The 24,187-nt window shown below is 39.0% G+C and overlaps 1 protein-coding gene across 6 annotated transcripts in view; it reads left to right on the forward strand.

The window, feature by feature from the left end:
• SLC17A5 (solute carrier family 17 member 5) overlaps positions 1–23,578 on the forward strand; it is a 44,345-nt gene extending 20,767 nt beyond the window's left edge. Inside the window, exons 10-15 of one of the 6 annotated variants that reach the window (XR_008465378.1) lie at positions 1,212–1,302; positions 4,599–4,710; positions 5,679–6,528; positions 8,683–8,747; positions 9,428–9,551; positions 12,137–23,578. Coding sequence is in view for 2 of the 6 variants with exons in the window: in XM_054195120.1 (XP_054051095.1) it covers positions 1,212–1,302; positions 2,866–3,003 (229 nt within the window). In the remaining 4 variants the exon portion in view is untranslated. Of the gene's footprint in view, positions 1–1,211; positions 1,303–2,865; positions 4,490–4,598; positions 4,711–5,678; positions 9,331–9,427; positions 9,552–12,136 lie in introns of those variants that run through there. The other 5 variants (XR_008465377.1, XR_008465380.1, XR_008465379.1 and 2 more) reach the window with 5 other exon arrangements.
• Positions 23,579–24,187: the final 609 nt, after the last annotated feature.

A 24,187-nucleotide genomic window follows, 5' to 3' on the forward strand; every position in this document is an offset into this window, starting at 1 on the left:
ATAATTGATTCTCTTTCTCAGGAAAAAACATATGTTTCTCTAATGTCACTGGACTGGATAGACATATCACAACCTTTTATAACAATGCTGTATGGTTGAATTCTCCCGTTTTGGTACCTAAAATGTCAAAGCTATGCATCTGTCTTTAGAGATGAAATCATATTTCTGTTATGTTAAAATCAGTGAGGACATGATTTCACTCTGCTAAACAGGCTAAAATGATCACTGGGGGGAAGTAACTCCTTTCTGCTGTGGTAAACTGCAACTATGACTACTTTGTATGATTTTTTCAGCCAGGAAATCCACCTTGAAAATCTGAATCACAGGGATCTGTGCTCTGGTGGTTGGAAGGTCAAGCTCCGCTGTAGAATGTCTAGCTCTTAGTTCTCTTCAGTCTCTCTCACAAGTCTGTGCTTGTGGTGCAGTTTCAAACATGATCTTTCAGTATTGCAACACTCCTATGAGAGAGATCTTTAATTGCCTAGAGATGACATGCTGAGACTCAGATATTAAGCAAGTTACCAGCTTTTCCCAGTAAGTTTTTATGGCTGCTGGTGCATATGCATGCACGTGTGTGTGGTAGAGCAACACGCTCATGGAACAGGGAGCTGCAGGAATGGCAACCAGTAAAACTAGTTAAGTCAGACCAGTTTCCCATTGGCCTTGACCCACAGAAAGCTAAAGGGAAGGACTGCTGAAGTGCTCTGAACTCAAGTCTTTGGAACATATGCTCTGTAGTGTAAGTGGGGATATCCATCCACACTGGTGATATTGCATTCTTGGCAGACGCGTTTTTAGCAATGATACCTGAACCAACTCTTTCTGTTGCCAAACAGCAATGACATACTCCTTGTTGTCTTTCCACTTCAAGGTATGCAACATTTATTTTCTAACTTCTCTGATGGATCTGCTCCAGACAGTTTGGTTGTGGCTTAGCAAAGGGGATGTGGGTTTGGATTATGGATCCTGAGCAAGGCCATGAGTAATTGAAGCTAAATTCCATAACTAGCCTCTGGAAAATAGAGACATATGTACCAAGTTGTCAGTGAGTTGTTACTAGAATAAAAGCAAGCCATACGCACTGGAATATTTGTGTTTTAATTTGTCTGTGTGATCAAGATGAGGCCTATGTGATCAGGTTAGGCAAAATTGTTTTCCATCACTGATAAGCAGGATAAGTTAATAAGTGTCGTTAACAATTTCTCTTGCAGGTATGCTGGAATTCTCCTTGGGATCACAAATTCTTTTGCCACTATCCCAGGAATGGTGGGGCCAGTTATTGCCAAGAACCTCACTCAAAATGTAAGTCTGCTTACTATTTTTCCATTGTATTTTTATCTCCATTGAATTAAAATTCTGTCTTCTCAAGTCTGTAGTCATTAAATGAAATCTGGGTTATACCTGTAAGTCGTACTGTTCCATTGCCGTCAATGACTTAATTCCTAGCCTTTATTCTTCTGATTTGGATCACAAAAATAGAGGTAAAATCGAAGGCCTGTGTAGGACTTTAAAATTTTAGTGACTCACCACTTGTATTCTCTAGGAGTAAAATGAATATGTTTTTATCACAGTAAAACTGTTAAAATGCCAACTAGATGAGACAGTTGTGGTATTATTTTAGCAAATTAAGACAAGCTCTTACTCGTTTTTCTAAAATCAGTCTCTCACTGAGTGTGTTGAGTTGTAAGGTCAGCATTTGTCAGGTGAGTGAGAAACTAGATTCAAATGTGTGGGGTTTTATAATGCATCCCTTCATATGTATATTACAGGATTAGGACGTTCTAAGCTGTGTTAGTTTCTCAAGACACCTAACTGTTAGATTTGACTTCGAGATGGTTTAGTCAAAGGGTGATTTGTAGTAGAAAGAGGGATCAAGGAGTTGTTAGATATATTTTATTATTTTTTTTTAAAATCAACTATAGGAATTATTCTAAAATCTTTTAAGAAAGGAAGATGGGAAAAGTAAGTTTATTGATGAAGTTGAATTTTTGCAGTTGTGATCACTCCAATGATTTCCATAAAAATAATATGAATATATTCACTAATACATGAATCCAAACAAATTGGGTCTTCCAGGCATCTTAACAAGTAGGATTTTTTTTTTTTGTTTGGCTTGTTTGGGTTTTTTTCCCCCGTACTAATGCACTGTTCTGGTATTATTCTGTTTTTGTAGTAAGATCATTCACAGGCTTGTTATGGTAGTCATCTGGAATTAAAAAAAAAAAAAAAAAAAAAAAAAAAAGCCTTAAAACATCTACAGATATTACTCTTTATTTAAAAAGAAAAGGAAAGAACAAAAAACCAAAGCAAACCTCAGTTCTTTGCTACCCATGTCTTAAGGCCTTTCTTAAATACCAGAGTTTAAAGGATTCTTCTGGAAATCTGGGTAAAGATGGCTACCCCGTTTGGGATAAAAAGCTTATGATTCTGAAATATCCACGTAGTAGTCATTAAGAATAGCTTTTTGCATAGTGCAGAGCACTTCAGCTCTTGCATCACCTGACCTGAAAGCAAAGTAGTGTTTTCCCCTTATAGTGACATTCTCTGCGAGTCTGTGTAGCCTTTGTGCAAATGTGAATTTTGGTATAAAGGTTCTGCATCTCAGATTATAAACTGATCCAGATAGTCTAATGCAATTCTGATAGGACTATCTGTGTAAGATGTATTATTAAACTGAAGTTGACTGGACTGATCATTTGATCTTTTATGTTTATTGTGCTTTTATATTGCTATGAAATCATGCTGAATAGCATTTACATTTGAATAGTCAAGGCATGTAGTGTCAGTTTTAAAATTACTTTTACTTCAGTGTGGAGTTGCAAATTGACTGCATCTTTTTTTTTCTTTCTTTCCCCCTTTTGACAGAATACTGTGGGAGAATGGCAGACTGTTTTCTATATTGCTGCTTCTATTAATCTATTTGGAGCAATTTTCTTTGCATTATTTGCAAGTGGAGAAGTTCAGGACTGGGCAGTCAGTGGATATCACTTGCATAGAAACTGAAGGACATGTTGAAATACCAAAGCTGTGCTGAATCCCAATGTGCTATAATTATGTGACCGGACAAGTGCCTTCCCTACTGATGCCTAGGAGTCTTCAGAGCTTTTCAGTTAAACTATTTTATCTGTGTATCTTTTGTACTGAAAATCATTTGACAGCATATGTGTGCTATTTCCTAACAAGAAACTATTTTGATTAAATATAATAGTTTCATGCTAGGACTTGATATCAAATATATGATCAGAGACAACATTTTAAATCGGTGTGCTAGGCTCCAATTCTTTCCAGGTTTTAATTAATATTTTCTGAATTAATGTGTAGGCAGATGTTTTTTGGTACTGAAAATGAGAGGAAAAAGCAAAGTGGTTATGTAGCACTAAAAGGAGGAATGGCATGCAAAGAATTGTACCCAAAAAAAGTGTTTTGATTTCCATGATGAGATTAATAGGTTTTTTGCTGTTTACAACTCTAGAAGAGCTCTAGTTTTCTACAATCTTTTATAATGCTTTTATTTCATCAGTGAGAAACGCACACATGATTTTATTCTTTTTACGCACAAGTTTTCAATATATAAACATTCCCTGCTTCATGAATACAGATTCAGAATCGATACAGAGCAATGAGGAAGTAAAACGTACCATTGTGACTGACAGAATAAGCCACGTGTTACTGTTCTCTGTGGTGCAGGTTTTTTAAATAGGCCTTATTTTTATTCATCTGTGCAAAGAAGAAGCAGTGCAACTCTGTGGTTTAAATCTAGGCAGTGTGCAAGAGTTGAACTAGAAATAGAATATCTGCATGTTTACCTTAAAATAACTTTTGGTTTGGCAGTTCATCTTTTGTCTCTTTAAATCAATGCAGTGGAATTCTTTCCTCTTGCGTGTAGATACATTTGTCAGCTTGTCAGCGTAAAGGCAATAAAATAAGGCCAGTGTAGGGAGTAATGAGGAAAGTCAGTTTTCTCCTATAAAAGCCTTGTTTGTTAGTCAGATAAAAGTAGAGTAAAAAAGAACTAGTGCAATAACCTGATGCTGTTAGTCTCCTATCAACATTGAATTTGACACTCAAGAGCATCCTTTGCACAACATACAATTAAATGCCACACAGTAGGATTAAATGAAGTCTATGATAACAGTGGCCTTGTTAAGAACTAATGGCTGAATAATCTTGTAGTCATAAAGCAAAGGAAAATTCCTGTGCCAAAGATTCCTGGATTGGAGCAATTAGGTAAAAAAGAAAAATCACTGGGCTCTGGGTTTTTCATTGACCACCAATCCAAAAGAAAAGCCCAGTACTAAAGCTGCTCCAGTGGAGCCTACCTTCCTTCATTTCTAGGAAATGGCATCTGCCTCTTCTTTTTAGCTTTAAGAGCCATTTTGTTTTGACCTTCCTTGAAGTGTCATGTTCTCTGATGGTGGAACTGTGTTTAAATCTGCGTTGGTGTCTGCAGCGTTTCCACAATAAACAGTGTGAAGTTCAGATTAAATTAGTAGTTGTTCGGTGGGAGCATGTTAAAGCTATATTGTATCTTCAGTGTTTCCACAATAAATGAATATTTACATGTGCATCTGTTGTTGAAAATTACTACCTCCCTGAAGTTAGAACGCCATTCTCAAAGTATGCTGAACAAGATTGTTGACTGGATTAAGGGATGGTTAATATTTTCCTGGAAAATTACCTGCTTCAGACGTTTCTTGTCTATCTTTGCAGGTGAGTATTATCTTCCACCTGGCACTGTATTAAAAGGAATAATTTCACTTTGTGTTTACAGAAATTGGTAAAAGTTTCTGGATATAGATTAAATTAATTTATGCCTTTGCTTTTCTAGAGATCACGAGCAGGGCAACACATGCACAGGGTTGCTATTTCGCCTGTTCTGAAGTTGGAAACTTCAGCTGCCCATGCTTTTAGTCTTTTTCCTTGAAAACAGTTCAGTTGACTATCAAAATTAAAAAATAGATACGTAAGGCAGTTGATGCAGTAGAAGTGAATGTAGATGCTCTCTGTATCACTGAAATGAGACTGAACTGGATTCAGTTAAAACTGAATCAGTTTTAGGCATATCAGCAACTAAGAAGTCTACAAATTTTTGACCAGCGTACTAGATTTTGTTTTCTCCTCATCTAATGCACCATTAATACTAATTTTGTATACTGTGTAACTTTTAAGTGAGCTTGGAAAGTGAGACTGAAAAAATTGCTGTAAATCCTTACATTATTTCTAGACAACAGGCTACGATTACCTTATTAGTTAGTACATAACTATTTCCAACTTTGTTTTTAAAAGTATCAAAACATAGGATGGGGTTCTTGCTCTTGATTCAGCAAGGCTCTTAACACTTAACAGACAAACAAAGAAACCAGAAAAACCCTGAAGTTTTAACTTTTTGCATCATGCGCACAAAAAGGAAAACTTGTAGGAAAAAGCTGTCAGAATACTTTCTGCTAATCATGGTACAGTTTCTGTTGCACTGCCATGTTCCTGTTTGCACAGCTCTGTCACTCAGTTTCATGTCTTCAAAAACATTTCTCATAGTCTGTATTTTCAGATGTAACAAGGGGTTTGAGTTTCACCTGTGTGAACTTTTTTTGACACAAATTGGTCAGGTTTTTTGTTGTGACTGTTTTCCTGAAAAACAACACTTTTGATTGTTATTTTTTGCTGCATTGTCTTAACAGGTATACCAGAGTAAGAAGTTGTGCCCTCCATTAGATGAAGAACCCCCTAAATAGGATGTCCACCTGGAATGAGGGAAGTTGGTTCAAAACCAGATTTCACCCATTTCAGAGCAGAAGCTGAACCACTGCTTTGGGAGCATGTCTTAGTGTTGCCAGGTATTGTTAAGTGTGTTCTCTTCAATGTCTCCTTCTGACACACTTCTGCTTAAATATTTTTTGGAACATTTCGTGCTAAGTTCTACCAATGTTAGTAACAGAGGTGGAGTAACTCTTAGCAGAATATCCTACAGCTTGTGACATGGTATTGACCCAAGATCTGAAAAGTGCCTTCATCGTGCTTTTCAAAAGAGGAAAGGCCACAAAGTAATGGGTATGTTTTTCAATTCACTATTTCTTTGATCCAAGGGTACCAACTGTCAGTCATGCACCTTAAAGAAGTCTGAATTATTTGACACCCAAAAATGTGAGTTAATTTAAATAGGCTTTTTTAATGCTAAACTAGTGAAGGTTTATATAACTCTTCATAATGTATAGGCACCCGTGCATGGTGCTTCCCCATCTTACGTGTTCCTCTATAACTGGTAACGACTGTAGTTGCTATGTGAAAGGGTCATCTTAGTTCATTTCCCAGAAGTTGAATTGTTCCTGTGATGTATCTTTTTTTCTGGCTTCTCTTCTCAATCACTTATTTCCCAGTTTCTCCTCTTGTACTTTTTGGGAATTTTTGATTCCATGATAAATGAACTAACCTTTGAGTTTAACAGGTCTTCCAGTATTTTCTGTGAGGAAAGCTGTGACTGAGGAAGCCTACATGTTATGAAGATACGTGAGACAAAGTTCATATGGAAAGGTAGTGTCTTCTGTTAGATCACTAAGAGCATCTGAGAGAGCGTAAACTTCAAGCCTCTTTTTTTACGTTATGAGCTCAACCATCATAACTGAAACACTGCTATTGTTTTGAAAGCTGTTACAGTGAGTAGCATCTTAAGAGAGTCTCCCATTTCTCCTGTGTACCTGTATCTTAAAAAGCCAAATGTCTACTCTTAAATCACACGATTTAAGAGCAGTTAAATAAAAATAAAAAAAAAAAAAAAAAAGAATCAAAATGATTCTCACTCAAACAGTTGTTGGCTGGCCAAATCCTTTTCTGAGATCTGTCAGTAAAGATGCTGTCTCTATTAGTACCAGGACACTGGTCTGAGTTGTTACACTGAAGAAGACATGTCTGACTTGAAGCTAAGGAAAGGATATAATTTGACGTGATTTGCTATTACTGTGTCCACTGGGAGGAAACCACCACACTAGCAGTAGTGTATTCACCAACAGTGAAGTCAATAATCCTGAAGATATAAAGAGGATCGTGGAGATAAATACTTAAAGAGAAGTTGGTTAGCTTTTTTTAGTTGGTCTCTTTTCTATGAAGAAATAAAACGAGCTGTTTTTTAAAAATGCATTTGTTTAACAAATTAAAGCTTTGCTGATTTGCCTACTTCATGCTTCACTCATGCAACAGTTATTAATACTTCTACCATTCTGTATCTAATGGACTATATGTTTATAATTCTGAAATTGAGGAAAAAGGCCTGACCCTTTGATCCCTCAGCTTTTATACCAAGCATGAGGCAGATGGGATGGAATACCCTGTTGGTCAGTTTTGGGCCACCTGTCCTGTCCGCTTCTCCTTGCAGGTGTGACCCCTCTATGCTCTTCCACCTCTAGTGCTCCAACATGGCCCACAACAAAATTAACTGACCTTGGTTGTTATAGCAATAAGTATAAGCAGGAGCCTCTCTGCATACTATTTCTTGATATTAACTATAAACATCAGATGTGATCACTCTGGAAGTAGACACTGTCTGAAAAATATGCCCTTAACTTCAGAGAGTGCAGCCAGTTAGAAGAAGCTTAACTGAAAAGTAAAGTTACTGAAAAGAAAATTGGTTCTGATTTATCTTAAACCAGGACAACATGTTATTTTCCTTATCCTGTGTAAACTCCAGAAATGCTGAATTGATTCTTGCTTTATAAGATTATACATTGGCATTGTTCAGACCTGGATCAGATAGAAAACATGAAAACTCTGAGTGGAGTAATTAAAAAGAAAGTTTAGGTACTGATGTGCGTTTTCAAGGGAATGCAGTTTAACTTTAGAATGATGGTAACTTTGCTCATGTTGCAACACAACCTGTACAAGGTTGCAACACACTCCAAGAGAGGGTGCCTGGGAGTTGCCCAAGGCATAGCAGTGGAAAGAAAGTGTGGTTTATTAAGCCAAAATTCTGCCTTCCCCTCCCTTTAAAGGATTTGCTGTAGATTAGAGCTGAGTGAAGAGTGGTAATAGCCTTCCATAAAGTGTTCTTGAAAGGAAATTTCATGAAAGGAATTTCTTCAAATCTTTTTTGTAGTATACAGAGGTTTCCATATAGCTGCTTCAGCATAGGAAATGAGTATATTAATTTTTCTGGTCTTTTCCTAAATTAAATTTCAATGTAGACACTTGATAAGTTTAGCTAAGCCAGACTTGGATACTGTCATGTTTTCTAACGGAAAACATGGTTTTGTTGATGTTTCTCTGACTACCTCTTCTGCTGAAGCATTCTAGCAGTAAATGACTAATCTTCTATTTCTGAATCATCTCGCTAGCTGAGAAGATGGAGCTGGAAGGTTTATTTGGTTTTGATTTGGGGGGTGGGGGGTTAACAGGGAAAAGGGAAAAAACCCCAAAACAACGATCATCTTTCTCCTTTTTCCCTGCCCATTTGGGCTTCATGGAGAGCAAGAAGTGACAAGCGCCTTCTGTATCTCCAAGTTCAAACAGTCACTGCTCAAGAGGGAAAAAAAGTTTTCTCCATGGATTCATAAACAGGAAATTGAGCAAGAGTCCTGCAACCACTGATAATTTGTAAGCAATTTAGGGAAAACACAATATTCTAAAAATCACAGGTAGTTTTTGTTACAATGTGACAATACAAAGATATTCATTGCTGTGTCCCTCTTTAAAAAGGAAACTGCAATGGAGTATATTTTGCAGCTCAATTTGAGACCTAATTCTGCCAGTCCCACTGAGCGGTGAGTAGCTCTAATGGTATTATTCAAGCAAAACCATTTCAACTGTCTTTTGAATGAAGGGGCGGGGTTGAGGGTGTGGAGAGAAAAAAAAAGAAAGGAGGGCATTTCCTTTAGTAACACCAAATAACGTCTGTCTTCTTGAATGACCTTAAAACTAAACGGTATGAATGTAGAAAATGTCACTAAGTGAAATTTGGCGTTCATGTGACTGACTTATGATGCTTTTAAACTTGCATGCGACGGTGTGGTCAGTGCGTCTTGCATCGTTGTTTTGTTCAGCTGGGACAGTACACAATAACTTTAAGGGGAAGGGTGATTTTTTGCTCTCCAGTAGAAAGGAGATAATAATGTGTTGCTCTGTGCAGATAGGATGCAAAATAAAGCGCAGAGCAATTATAGGGGAGTTAATTATTTGCCAGGGTCTGATTTGCCATCAAGTCTCTGTCATTACCTTCATCATAGCTGGCATTGATTTTGCACAGTCAAGCAGCGCTCCTGCAGTCAGCAGGCCTGATTGAAGGTCTCGGGCTGAAGTTTTGAAGGGTTTTTGGAAGTATCCACAACTGGATAACTGGTTCAACTATAAATTCATTTGGAATGGTTATGAAAAAGCTCAATTTCATCCTGAATGTTGTTTGGGTTATTTTATTACTGCAGTCTTTGTCTCTTTTTGCTTTCAGATTTAGAAATGTGCATACTTTGGAATCTGCTTCCAAAGCAGTTACTTATGTTAATATTCTCTGCTATGAAAACAGCTTCTGCTTAAGCTTAAAAGCCCTTGTGTGAAGAGAACAAGAAATCAAGGTATTTGAATTGTTAATAGATAGCTGATAGAATTGCTAAGCATCTCTGCATGGTTTTGAAAGTAGAGAAAACTGGCAGATACAAGATATATATAGCAATAGAGGAGGATCAGATTGTGGAAGAATATTCACACAGGGATAGTGGTGTTAATTTAACATCTCTCTGCAGAGTCATGTTGATGCCAATGGTATTTTAAGAAGCTATTGAGAGCTGAGCATCTGCTAAAGTATTTTGCTGTAGTATGACCTTAAGCCAAATCTGAAAAGGAGATGGCATGTGGCAAAGCTGTGTTGTCATACATAACTGGTAAAGTACATGTTGCCAGTAAGAGAACCCACAGTTCTCTGTTACAGGCCTGACCTCTCCTTCCCATGCAAGAAGTGGGCTTGAATTCCTGCAGGCAGAGGGTGGAAATCAGCCTTGTTCCTTCTTCTGGCACAGATGCGGGAGAGGAAATACTTAAATAATCAGCACTTACTCCCTGTTTTAAGAGAAAACAGGCAGCTTTTTCTGTGAGCAGCCCACCTTGTCAGTCCTGTCTCATCCTGAAGAGCTGAGAACAAGGACTGGATGATGGTTGTGGAGCTGTGAAAAGTTTAGGAAGAAAACAGGGGTACCAAGCAGCTGCATATCAAAGGTCTGTGTAAGCTGCCTGTGTGCAGCCAGCACCTTTAATGTAAAAAAATAGATATACGTGGGCAGAACTGTCTCTAGAGCTGAGCAGCAGCTGAGGTTTTGACTACCCCAGTCAAAGTGCGTGCAAAATGTGTTCACTCAAGCTTAGATGTAATAGATATCTATAACTTTGTATGCATTGCTACATTCTTGGGATTCGAATTATTCCCTCTTCCTGAAAAAGGCTGTGAAAATCAATCCACAGCAGTCATCTTCAATCAGTCCAAGAACACGCTAAAATTGCAAGCCACAGAAGCTGTGATTGCTCCCCCCAGCTCTCCTCTTAACAGGGTGCTAACTTCAAAGGTTGCTTTTGACCACTGAAATACCAACTGTATTAAACAAGTGGTCAAAATGCAAGCAACCAGTTTGAATTGCTGGAATTGAATTGTAAGCAGCTGGCTTCACTTCTAACTGAGGATCCAATACGAAAAAAAAAAAAAAGCAACAGACCAAAACAAAATTCCAAACTAAATCCATCTGTCTGCTTCTACTCAATGAGAGTTAAATAGTAAGTGTGTTGCTTTGAAGCCCAGATGAAAGTTTCACTGTTCAGAGAACATGCAACCTGTACAAACATACTTTTACAAAGGCAGATGTCTTCCTACGGGCGGAAAAAATAAATCTCACTACAGGTTTCCCCTTCCTCTGTGCCTGTTTTAATTCTTCTGAATCACAAAATACGATGCAAAATCACAACCGCGTGCACAGATGGATGGTTAATATGCAGCTCCTGTTGTTCCGAGGAGGTTGCTGTTTGACTCATGTCTTTTCAGCTGAGTCATGAGGTATAACTATGCAGTTGGACATTTCTTTGTCTCATGCGCCAGGCAAGGAGGCTGCTGTTGGGAGCCGCTATCTCTGGCAGGGAGGAAAACACAAAAGCGGGGATTTAGAGTGCGTGGCGGAGCAGTGCTGAGCTGGTACATGCTTCTGCAACAATGGAGAGCCATGGCTGGCCTCAGCCAGCACCCCCTCTCCCACCAGCCACCCAGGAGGCAGTTTGCACATCTATAAGGTGGCGCAGAGGACGATATAGATAAGGCACTATAAGACTTGAAGGCAAGCAGATAGAAAATAATTTCTCCTTAAATGCTGATCCTTCAAAAATCTCAAGAGCCGCAAGTCAGTTAGCTCAGTCAATAAAGATTATTTACTTTCACTTTTTGCATAGTGCTTTTACTACTCTTGATTTTGATCTGAGAACTACTCATAAAGAAATGTACCAAACCTTCCCAAATAGGCCAGTCATGCCCCAAAGTATCCTCTGAGGCCCCTCCACCCCCACATGCAGTTTGTTTGAAATCACTGCCTCCAGCTGTAATTGTGTCCTAGAGCCTTTGCTTGAAATGAAAAGGGCTTCATGTTGAACCCTAACCCTTATTGTCATCCTTAAAAGAAAGAGGCCCAGTGGTAGCTCTGCTCCTGTAAAAGTTTGAGTAGACCTACTTGACTCCTTCGGAGAAAAAAATGACCTTAAATAGGTAGGTAGAAATGTATCGGTTAGTGATATATCAATGATACATTAATGAAGTATGAATAGCTAGTCTTTATGTGTCCAGTGTTTTCCATCCGAGTGACTTCAAATGCTGCCCAAGTATCTTGGCATTATAGTGCCTTATTGCCTTTGTTCATTAGATGGTATAGTTTAACAGACAGCTACAGATGGGGGGGGTCGGGGGCGGGGGGGGCAGTTGGAGAGTGGGAATCAGAACTGAGTGACTTGCTGCTCCTCAAAGCCTCTGTACTGTGCAAATGAGGGTCTGCAGTCCCAAAGCTTTATAAAAGTCAGCAGCTGGCTTGTCCCTGTTGGATTAGCGGGGTGATGTGCTTTCAGTCTGAGATAGCTGAGATGCGAAGGTGAATGGTTTTCTGTTTTGTTTTGTTTTGTTTTTTCCTTTCTTTGTCAGACCAAGTATACAGTTGGTTCCATTGCAGAAACATCTAGAAAACAGGTAACACGGGAGGGGAAACAAAAGATAAACACTGGCTGATTTTTATGAAGGCACAAACTAGGGGTCTGAAAAACAGGAGGCTTCGGCACAACGATAAGCAGCGTCACTGGGAAGGGATTCCAGGCACAAGGTAACACTTCCTGCAGAAAAGGCGTCTGGACAGTGCAGTCTCTCTTGTCTGCATTAAATCAGCTTCACGTTTTATATGCCAGCTAAGTTAAAAATGACAGATTTGTTAAAGATATCAGTATGATGCAAGTCTAGTTTTTCAGTTAAGTGACAAACTGGCAACCATATAACTGATTTCCAGTATAGTGTAATTCTTCTTAGTATTTAGGAAAAAGAAAATAGTACCCAAACTATTTTTGGTATAGTATGTGAGCCAATCATTTGGCTCTTCCTAGTAACTAGGTGTTTTATGTAACATCCGTACACCGTAGCTATTCACTTTTAAAACAAAATTCAATCAGAGTATAAAATATGAGCAAATGCAGGTGTAGGTACACTGGATAAAACTGTCCTGCTTAACAAAGAGGAATGAATTAAAAGACAGAATTTTGTAAACTGTATACTGCACGTGGTATTGCTCATAGTAATTCCTAATGCAGGTGAGTTGCCTATAGAGTTTCAGTTAAGTTTATGACTTCTAGAGCCAAGTGATGAATTTATTCTAGTTAATTTTTCTTTATTTCTGGTGACCAAGCCACTTTATTCCACCACGCTATAGAGGTGAAAATCCTAAAATCACTGCATCCGTGGCTAGTTTTACATTTACATCTGCATTTCTTCTCACTTTCACTGCAAGCAGCGACTTCCTGGTAGGCAGGGCTGTATTCCCTGCTCTTGCTGTCTCTTCTCTGATTGAAAAGGGCTCAGGACAGTTATTTTGTGTATGTTTGCATTGTTTTTTAACTCTGCAATTTCTGTTACATTTTCAACAAATGTAGCACTGCCGTCGAAACTATATATGCATCAAATTAACCAGAAAAAACGTGGTTATACTGATAAACGTTTTGCTTGCATCTCCACCTGCAGTAATATGAGACCTGCTTTATAATTCATCCACTGGGAATTTTGTATCTATTTTGAAACCTCTGACATGTGCTTATTAGAAGGTAACCGAGAACTGCATACTGACGCTTTCAAGTACAGTGACAACAGATCACTTTTTTTAAACCTTGTGGGCACTCTCAGACTGAGACTTGCCGAGAGTGTTGTAAGAACGACAGCATTATAAATAATGCTTAATCACCATGGCTTACCTTAATAACCCTTGAAAACCAGTTCCACTGCTGCTTGGATGGTAGCGGCAGCAATTTTTGTTCTGTTGAGAGTAGCTGGATAGAACCACCTCAAACCATCCTGTACTTAAGGTAAGATGAGGGTGATATTCTGCATGTTTTGCTGCATATCTGTGATAATCTGCACAGTGAAAAACAGATGTGGGCTTTTCACGCAGGTTTGTGGTTTCTCTTTCACTCTGAATTAAATCTGTACTTACTACATTTAAAACAGGAGTACTCTGGTCTCACAAATGGGTGACTTTTGGGAGGTGCTCCTATATCCTATGGATAATAGGAGAGACACTCTGGTAAACGTGATACAGGTGTTGCCTGTGTTCCAGGCATGGTCTGTGTTCCTTTTCTGTGAGCCTAGTCAGAGAGAACACTCTGACTGTCACGAGACACTTCGCTGCTGCCATTCTGGGAAACATCGAAGATGCATCGGCAACAGTTTGGAAACTTTGCTGGTTTGGCTGAAATCATAATTTCAGAGACACAGCACAGTTTATTGTCATAGTTGTATTTTCATACTGCATTTTAAAGAAGCCCTGAGGTAGTTGGTCTTGTAATCCAAAAAAGTCACCATTCTCTCTCTTTTGCAGTTATTTTCCCCCCCACCCCCAGCTGTGCTGTAGGTAATCACTGGATATCAAAATACGTTATGTCTGGAAGAGAGAAAATATGGGAGAATGGAGTCATTTGGAAAATTGAAATGGAAAGCATGTTCGGTTGATAATTTTTAGAAAGCTACTTATGAATATAGATGACAGACTATTATTGTCAACTGCTGCTTAAAGGGTAGGTACATTAACTTAAGCAATTTGAAATGCCAAAAACCAAGTTTGGCTTCTCTAGCGATGCAGCATAAGAACATGGTCATGGATAACTTTTTTTTTTTTTTTAAACCTATAAGTAAAAGTCAATGAAACTTAAACTCTGGATTAATTTGGGCGCTTCTGTAATTGTTGCCTATTCAACGTATTAAAAGAATTAATTGAGTAGAAAGTGTACAATACATAACTGCATGTAATTGTTGCATATTGCCATTAATAGATCAGTGGGTGTATCTGGGTATTGTGTGTTGTTGCTTGTATGCTTTGAGGTGGTACCCTTTAAGTCCCAGCCCCCATTAGCCATATATGTGTACAGTAAAAAAAAAAAAGAAAGACAAAAAAACCCCAAACATCAGAAAAAAAACCAACACACAATTCCTGGTTCAGAACTCAGAACTAAGAGACTATAGAAGTTGACACAAGATTAGGGTCACACTAAGATGGTCTGAGTTTACCTATTCACGCACACAGTGAAAAGGAGTATCATATTGTTGTAAACTTGTGAAGTTGTAAATGATAATTCTCATTTTGTGTGTATTACCATTGACTTCTCTGCCGAGTAATGAATACTTAAGAATTAGCAGTGGAGAAACAGACTTGCCACGGAAAAATACTCAGAATCTTTTTGAAAGAGGTAAGTGTATTTTCGCAAGGTTTGAGCAAGAAATGCAGGTCTGGGCTTCTTAGGCATGTGTGTAGTATGCGACACAGCCTAGATCAGCCTTGATGGCTATAATGGCCACGTAGCTTAGTTGAAAGAATAAATATGAGTGCAATTTCAATTTGTGGCTAATCAGATGTAACTGAGCCTTGCCACCTAAATTTATACATACATATATCTCACTTCCTGTGGGTTGAATCTGGGGATCATGTGGCCAATGGAGTTAATTTGGTCAATTGTGTGATTGAATAGAAAATTAAAAAAATTTTTAAAAAGAAAAAAAGAAAAAGCAAGCAGCTGTCCTGTGGATAGCTTCACTGCTCTCGCTCCCCTTTCAACTACACAGTCACTAGATCCAAGGCAGGAAATCTGGATAGGCGTAGGAGAAAAGCAATTCTTCTGGCAGGTATTCACAGCTGCACGGGTTTCGCTTGGACATGGAGTAACGCCTTTCAACTTGATGAACTCAGATGTAAGCTGAAGAGAAGGAATGAAAAATTTGTTTTGGAATAGACTTTCTCTTTCCTTTTTCCTTTCATATTTTCTATGTTACAGTTTGTCTCACCCCCACCGGTCACTGTCTGTTTCATAGGAATGTCGTTATTCTGAGCTGTGGGTAGTGGATGCTGTTTCTCAAGAATATCCCAGAAGGAAAGGGAAGAGCAAGTGAGCAAGAGTTTCTGCTTCCTTAGTTCATGCGGGCGTGTGAATGTTGCTGGGTAACATGACTCACTGCACGGCTTTGTGAAGTAAATGGGACTGCATTAGCTTGCAAAGCAAGTATAAACTATTTTCCATAAATAGTGATACTGCACGGTGTCTCTTAATGACTCTACAGAGCTAAATTTAGAGAAGGAGCAAAGATTTGCTTTCTAAAAAGCAGCATTTCTTTACAACCGCCATTTCACTCTCACACACACACGCACCCCCACTTCAGATGGTGGGGGGACCCTAGTTAGCTGGGCGGGGGAGTGGGGGAGCCACTGCTTGTGTGCGCTCCTACATGTTTTCTTATTACAGCGCTTGTACCTGTATGTACGCAAATATCTGTGTGTACACACCTGTATGTACCTGTATGTGTACACACAATTAGGTTTTCTATGGTGAATGTCAGTGTATGTACATAAAACAGCTGGAGGGTGATTTAACGTCCTCTGTGCTGGATCGAAAACAGCATACAGAATTAAAAACTCGGAGCGTGCTTTATACTTCAGGTCGCCTTGGGAATTGCACAGACTGTGAAACGGAGACTGCCCGGTAACTAAGATGGACCTTCTAGGTCTTCCTGCTTTGCTCAAAGGGGATCCTTTGATTGCCATTCACAGATTCACCAGCACAGGCTGTCTCCTGCTGAGAGCAGGAAAGTTCCTGTTTCAGGCAGCAGAGGACAGTAACACATGACTCGCTCCCTTGAATCAGTTTGCGATCTTTTTCTAACCCACACTGCCTTTTTTTTTTTTTTTTTTTTTTTTAAACGTGGTTTACTTTTATTCTGACCTGTGGGATAGCCACATCTCTAAGCTCGAGCATCAGTCTTTCACAGTTTGTATTCCCCTTGCCTGTCCTCCCCTCCGTATCCTCTGGCCTGACGGGACGGCGTGCCAGCCTTGGCTCCCCTTCAGCCTGAGATTTGGCCTGGGTGCAGAGAGCTGACTCAACACCCGTTCCCAGTTTAAAGGGGACGAAGTCTACTTTATACAACAGCGTGGTACAAGCTTTTTAACCTCTGAAATGCTATCATTGTGGATTGCCTCGCAGAGCCACAGCTGCTGTTTTTCACAAGTATTGTTAGGGAACGCACTATGAGGAGTAGCAGCACTTATGGACTGACCTCCCCCGTAACATTCCTTAGCTGATAGTTCCTGTCACAGTACCACTGCCCGGGAAAGTCACGTGCACTGTTTTTTAGCATTCTTCTGGTTGTTATTCAGAAACTGCTGGAGAAACCAAACATGTTTTCCGGCATTTGATTTTGATAAGAAACCAGTACTGAATGAACACTTTCTAACATTGTGCCAGGAATCTACTGTTCATAACAGCTCTAACATAACCTGCCTTATGCAGTGGCAGGAGGAGTTTGTGGTACAAAATTTCTTCTCCCATCTTTCGTTTTTAGCCTGACTTCTCCTTGGTTAGAGTTTAGGACTGACTATTCCATTTCTTTCCACACCTCTCTGTTATATTAGGCTAAGCGTTTTGGTTTTCAATAAAATGTCCTTGATTATCTTGCATGGAAAATGGAATTTATACAGCGAGATTAGTGGTTGAAGTATTTGTGAATTTCCATTCAGATGTGACTGCTATAACTAAAAATACTGACTTTCAGCTGATACATACACACTGAAGTCCTGGGAAGATTTTCTTACCAAGCGAAACAACACAGGCTGGAATTTTGGTATAAAAAATTCATTCATGATTGCACAGATCTTCTAAATAATTTAAACCTGTGGAAATTAAGGCTTAAAGAGAGTTTTGGATATCTAATCCATCAATAGGGAAGCATTAGTTATACCTGGACCATTCCTGATAGGTATTTAGGTGCTTGTGAGATGTTGGGTAACAATGGGGTTTCACCAGCTGCCCACAGTATCTGTTCCAGCGTTTTTGTGTCTAGGTATCATCTTGAAGCATGGCCCCTAAGATGGAAAAAGTATCCTGGTAGAGGCTTTAATGAGTGATAAGTAGGGTGGAAGGTTTATTTTATGTATCTTTCAGCACTTCTGTTTATACATCTCGGTATGTTTGCTTTTTTCACAAGAGCATGACAGTGTTGACTCATGCTCAGTTTGTGATCCGCTCTAACCCCAGGTTCTTTTCTACAGGACTGCTGGCTAGCTGCTGCTTCTCCCGTGTTTGTGCGGTGAACTGTTCCTTAAAAAGGGCATATATTAACCTTCATTTATTTTCTAATTATTTTAGACCATTTCTGTAACCTGCCCACATTATTCTGAATTCTGTTCTTGACCTCTGAAGTGGTTACCCCCCCTGCCCTGGGCTTCCCTCCAAGTCTGCAATTCAAAATTACATTTGTGTGTATTTATGGCTGTATATCTGCACGGTGGAATAACGTCTGTGTCCTCAGAAACTGATTTGAGACAACCTTTCATGGCAATACTACCAATTACTTTGAGCACGTGTCATCTTCAGCTGATCTCCTGCACATCCATTATTTCATCCAAAGTTTGCTGATCTTACTTATCCAGGTTGCCTATAAGGAGTGTCAGATATTCCCTCAAGTTAAATTATATCCATATTTCCCCATCCGTGAGCCTGTTAAACCTGTCACAGCAGAAAAGATTAGTTTGATGCAATCTGCTCCTAACAAGTCTGGGGCTGTTACTTATCAACCTATTATCTTCTAAAAATAGTTCATTTGTTCCAATATATTTTTCCAGGAATTGAAACTAGATCGACTGTTCCATAACTGCCCAGCTCACGCGTATGCTTTTTCTTTCACCCTCTCTTTGCCCCCTTCCCTTTTAATTTAGGGATGTTTTTTCTATTTTTCCAGTGTTCTGGAACCTTCTCCATTCCATAGCTTTCAAAGATAATCATTAGTGGCTCTGAGACAGCTTCATCTGGCCAAATAATTCAGAGAGACTGTATTAGAGTCAGCTAAATAAAAACAAAGGCATCATTTTAAGTAAAGGTTCCCTCCTGTTCCCCTTCGCCCCCAGTCAAGTTTATTCTCCTTTATTGTGTTTGTTGTTTTGGTTTGTTGGGTTTTTTTTGGTTTTGGTTTGTTGGGGTGGTATTTTTACGAACATAATTAAATATTGAGTACTTCTTCATCTGTTGGCTTACTGCTTTTAGCAAGCTGGTCCTACTGTTCACTGCCAGTTACAAATAATTGGCTTCTATTTCTACCTTAATTCAACTACCAACAATCTTGAATCTTCTTATGTCTTTGTGTCCAGACTTGTGATTTTTCCCTTATAAGATTTTCTGTCTTGTAGAATTCGGGAGACTAAGCCAAACTTCCTTTCAGTAAACTCAGTATAGATTGAACAGGTCAAGTATAAGTGCTTTTCCAGATCTAGATTTATTCCCTTAGTTATTCTCTGAAACCTTTCCAAACTTTAATCGTCTCAAATCTAAATTCACTGAATAAATGTCAAGCATATGCTATATACACGAAATCTGAGCAAGGCTTCTAAGTGACTTGACTTGCACCGCATCTGGTGACTGCGGTTACTGCAAAGCAAGAATGATGAACGTGTGATTGCAGTGGAAACTGAGCCTATGGCCTGAGCGATGCCAACACACGAAACCACAGCGATGTTGAGAAGGGAGGGTGAGCAAGGGATGGGACTTCAGCTGAGCAGATGCATGTGTCCGCACCATCTTTACTAGCCCGAGTCTCAGGTGCTGCCCTTCTTCTGCTTTCGGCCTGTCCATCCACCGTCTTCAATTTGTCACATACTTTCCAGTCTGCACGAAGATCACCTTTATTGTGTTTCCCTCCCTTGCAGCCATTAGCTACACCTCAGGTTTTCTTGGTTCATATAAACCCCTTCTAGGAATCTACCTATAGACTTTCTCTCCCTCCTTGAAAACTTGCCTTTGTTTGGGTCGGTAGGAGAGGCAGAAAGAGGGGAATGCAAAAGGTCTGCAAGATGAGAATGAGGAATTGCAGATTTTCTGTTGGTGAACTTCCAGCTTGCTAGGTGCACAAGCTACAAACCTACTATGGCGAGAGGCTGCAAAATTAATCTTATTAGCGGACATATTCAGCAAAAGCCATGAGAGCACAGCTCAATTGCTGTGAAGGTTCATCAGAGAACTCTCAAATGGATAGTCCGTGGGTGAGGAGTTGAGGCCCCCCTTAAGGGTTTCATCATGGGCTTATCAGCACAAAAGGGTGAATACATTGCTTTTGGCAAAATGATTTTTAGCACAACAGACCAGAGCTTTAAAATGGAATTTTGGAAATTCATTATAAATTGAGAACAAGAGCCAAGCTGACCTCATCTACTGGATTTCTATTCAGTAACCACCACTTTCTTCATGCACAATGCATTATTTATTTTTTTTTCCCCCTCCCATGCAGGGTGTTCTTTGAATTGAACTCCTAGAAGGGCTTGTCATTCATTTAGGGTGTACAAAAGTTGGTGGGATATAGTAAAAATGCCATTCCGTTTGGGGAAGAGGAGCAAATGCCGTAGCCTGTTTGCTCTTGGAAAGCACTAATGCAAAACCACAGGACAGTTTAACACATTATACTGTTTCTCCATAATAGTGGTGGTTGCTTCGTCAGCCCTTCACCTTCATTCTGCAATGCTGTCTAGTAACTCGGCTTTTTGCCTGGAGCCAGGTCATCAGCTGGTGTAAATTAGTCTAGTGCTAATGAAGTATATGACGTTTTGTCAGGTGTCTACAAGTGAAGGGTCACTTTTTGGTTAAAGTGAAGGAGGAATTACTTCTTGGATCTGAAGTCCTCTAGTTGCCTGCATGTATCTTCCCTTTCAGTGTTCAGTTCCAGACGAGTCTTAATGAAGCAGCCACTTGTGAGGTTTTTTTCTTCCCGCTTAGGACACTTCTGCTCTAAATCAAATACTTTCATTTTCTGGCTCAGTAATGGAGACCTCCACAGAACAGAACAGAGGTTTAAATACAGATGCTAGTTGTGGTCGCATCTGCAATCTAACCACTCTGTCTGACGCTAAACCTTCAGTATCACAGTTCAGCTGGTACTAAATATTCAATATAAGGTTCAACTGGTACTAAACATTCAATTTACTTTAGTCTTCTCATGCTGTGCATAAATGTCGTTTGAAAAGATCGTTCCAAAGATTGATTTTTTTTTTTTTTATTTTTTTTTTTTGAAGCAGACTGTCCTCTAAGCATTAGTCCTTCACCCGTGGTAAACCCTGTAACTGAAATAACAGGAGCGCTTCCCACAGAAAACTTGTTTTAGGGGAGACAATGCCTTTTTAAGGGGCCCATGTTAAATTTTTCAGAAGCCTCTGAAATTGTAGATGCTTATTTATCCCAATAACGCTCTCAATAGTTTTGAAGGCCACTCTCTTATACATCCTACTACAAGACCTTGTTTTCCGAATCTATAAGCAAGGTCAGCTTTGAGATCAGACCAGGTTGTTGAGGGCTTTATCCAGTCCAAGTCTAAAAGACTTCCAAGGGGTTATTTTGTACTGTCTCCTAAAATAGTAATTTAAAGTGTATTTACTATTGTGTCTTCCCCTTACCAAGTAATTTCATTTGTATTTAAAAAAAAAAAAAATCAGTTACTAGTACAGATCTAAATAACTTTCAAAAGTAGCTTTTTTCAAGTAGTTTAGATTACCTAACCCAGTTCAGTTAAACCATTTCTTTTTTTTAAGCAGGTTTTCTGTCTAATCTCTTCTTACATGAATAACACCATTATTCTATTAATTGTTTTTCTATTTATTAAACAGATGATTGTAAAATCTGGTAGTAAGTGTTAGGATCGTGTCGGGAAAAGGATTTCATAATAGGTGTAGGTGGCTTTTAGTTCTATTAAGACTCAGTGCATTAAAGAACACATAGATGGAAGTAAAGCTGTGTGCTCAGGCTATAGTTCATGTCGAACATTTGGATTAATGTAGATATAATGACAATTGTAACGTATGGACTAGAAAGCTTTTCACAGTGAGTATGAGGTTAATTGTATTACAAAATAATGCTACATACCAGAATCTGGTTTTGCTAATCGCCAATTACTATTGGTAATTTTGGACTGTTTTTCCATCACGCTTTTTGAAAGTGCCCTCAAGAAATCTTAGTGTCTCTTCCATATGTAGTGAGCGCGATAAATTGTATTTATCAGATCTGCGTTTGAAGTCTTGTGCTTATAAAGTCTGTTTGCTTACGCTCCTGAATGACCTTGTTCATTGCAGTTAAAATAGTTGGTGGCAGTGCTAGTTGCCTTCCTCTTTGTGCAGGATTCTGACAAAAAACGAAAAGATGTTGCCACTTCAGAGGTGCTCAGTGAGCACATCTTTTATTTTCTGACACGATTTCTCTGGCAGTGACTGTGTTGTAGGCTTATAATACATTCTGTATGTGCTGCAGCCACACGCTAAAATGAAAGTAATGCTGCAGCAGCTTCTGTGATCTCAAAATCCAGTTAACGTTTATTTTTAAAAGTTAGAATACTTGGCTCAGGTACACTGACAGCATAACTTTCATTTTAATATAATTTGATTTGAGATTCTTTTTTAAATGGTGGCTATTCTATAGGTTCCTGCTGTACAAATGCTTTAGAGAACCCTTCCGTGTGTTCTTACGCTGCAGACACGTGTGGCCATAGCTTATTTCACTTCAGCATATGCTCACCAGTGGTCGAGGGAGAGTAAGTAATTTTTCCTCACGAATTCCTCCGATTTCTGAAGTCAAGCTGGATTTAATAAACTCTCTTCCAAAGCCCGAAAGACCTTGACTTCTTGAAATCGATTATCTCTGTTTCTTCCTAGGTGTTTCATATCGAAGAAATCAGCGTTGCCAAATGAACAAAATCTAAAATTTGTAACAGGCTATTTGCACACGGGATTTAGTCCGGCGTATGCCCCTCTCTGTTAGCTGAGAGGATTCTTCAGGATGCATTTCCACTGAATTATGCGAGGCTACTCGTATATCTGAAGCTCCCCAGCTGTATAAATATTTGTGAGATTGATAATAGGAATGTTCTGCTAATAGAATAGACAATGAGAGATATACTAGTTGTTGAGAGAATAAAAGCATGTATTGGGCAGATTAAAGAGGAAATAATAAAATTCTTTTGAGAACTCAATTAAAGAAATAGAGGGGAAAAAACCACCAAGTTGTGGACTTGAACTGGGACGGTGGTTAAAAGTTTGTACAATAAATTCAGCTTTCATAGCTTTCAGCTATGTACATACCACAGAAATTGCAATCTTAAGAAATACATAGTTCTAAATGCCTTTATTTATGAAATAGTCTTCTAAAAAAAAAAAAGTCCCTTAAAAAAAGAAATGTGCGGTTTGGTATGGGCCATGTAAGAAATCAGTAACACATTTCCTTTCTTCTCTCCCTCTTGAGGCACAAGTCGTTGACTCCATTTGGAAAGTGTTAAAACTACCTTTTTATGAGAATGGATACTTTGACAGAGCAGTCCATCAAAAATCCCCCCTACCGAAATACACATTTTCGAAGCTAACTCCAAACCACCCTGAACAATAAAGCTTTTTAGCTGTGTTTACAAACAGCCTTTGCTTTACAGGGGACCCGAAAAGTTCTGCTTAGCTTTCTTACCAAATTGTTACCCTTTGGTCCTCAACCTGAGCCACTCAATCACTTTATAATAATACATTTCCATTTCCAGAAAGTGACCCACCTCCCTTCTCCTGCCCTTCTATTACCGTGTCTCCATACGCAACGTCTTTGCTAATAACTGCCCCATAATTCTAAATTTTTTGAGGAGAGCTGAACCATCTCTAGCTTCCCCCACCACTGATCTCTGCCTAAAAACATAGGAGGGGAAGAGAAAGAACTTGATTACTTTATTCCTTTCTTAAAAATTGCTGAGTTTGCTTAACGATATCTGAATGTTTTTGCAGGTTTTACTCTGAAACTGGATTTTTGTGTAAAAGGTGTATTCTAAACTCAGCATCTTCTTTAACTTGACATTTCTCAAACCACCTTTTTTTTTTTTTTTTTTTTTTTTTACAAAATGCACCCTATTTTTTATTTTTTTTTAAATTTTGCATGTGGAAAAATACCAGATATTGTGGAAACACTTCGATTCCCTATCGATCCCTGAAATACTAAATTTACGGCTCTTTACTGTAGCCAAATTTGACGCGGGGTGTGTCTCGGCTACAGAAACTTGGGAGTCAAGCAAGAGGGTGGATGTGCGAGGTGGGCTTTTTTATTTTGTTGTTGTCGTGGTTCTTTTTTGTTTGCTTTTGAACAAGCAGCTCCTTCCATGCTTTACAACTGCAATCCGAAGAGCACACCAACAAATGAATGGGACTATTCTTGGGTATAGAGAAGTAACTGTTTTAACGCAGGCGTGTAACGCTCCTGAAGAAGAGAACAGAGCGTGTAGCTTGCTTTCCTTTGCAGACCATTTTAAAAGAACATATTTGTACAAATCTCAGCTTAATTTCACTTGAATGGGTATAGGAGATGTTGAATGTTTAATGCATTTTTTTTCTTATATCGGCCAGGAGCAAGTCAACCAGAGAAGAATCTGTTGCAATCACGAGGGCTTTTATTTCTGACACTG

This window comes from Rissa tridactyla, chromosome 3, assembly GCF_028500815.1.
Source record: "Rissa tridactyla isolate bRisTri1 chromosome 3, bRisTri1.patW.cur.20221130, whole genome shotgun sequence".
NCBI classification, from domain to species: domain Eukaryota; kingdom Metazoa; phylum Chordata; class Aves; order Charadriiformes; family Laridae; genus Rissa; species Rissa tridactyla.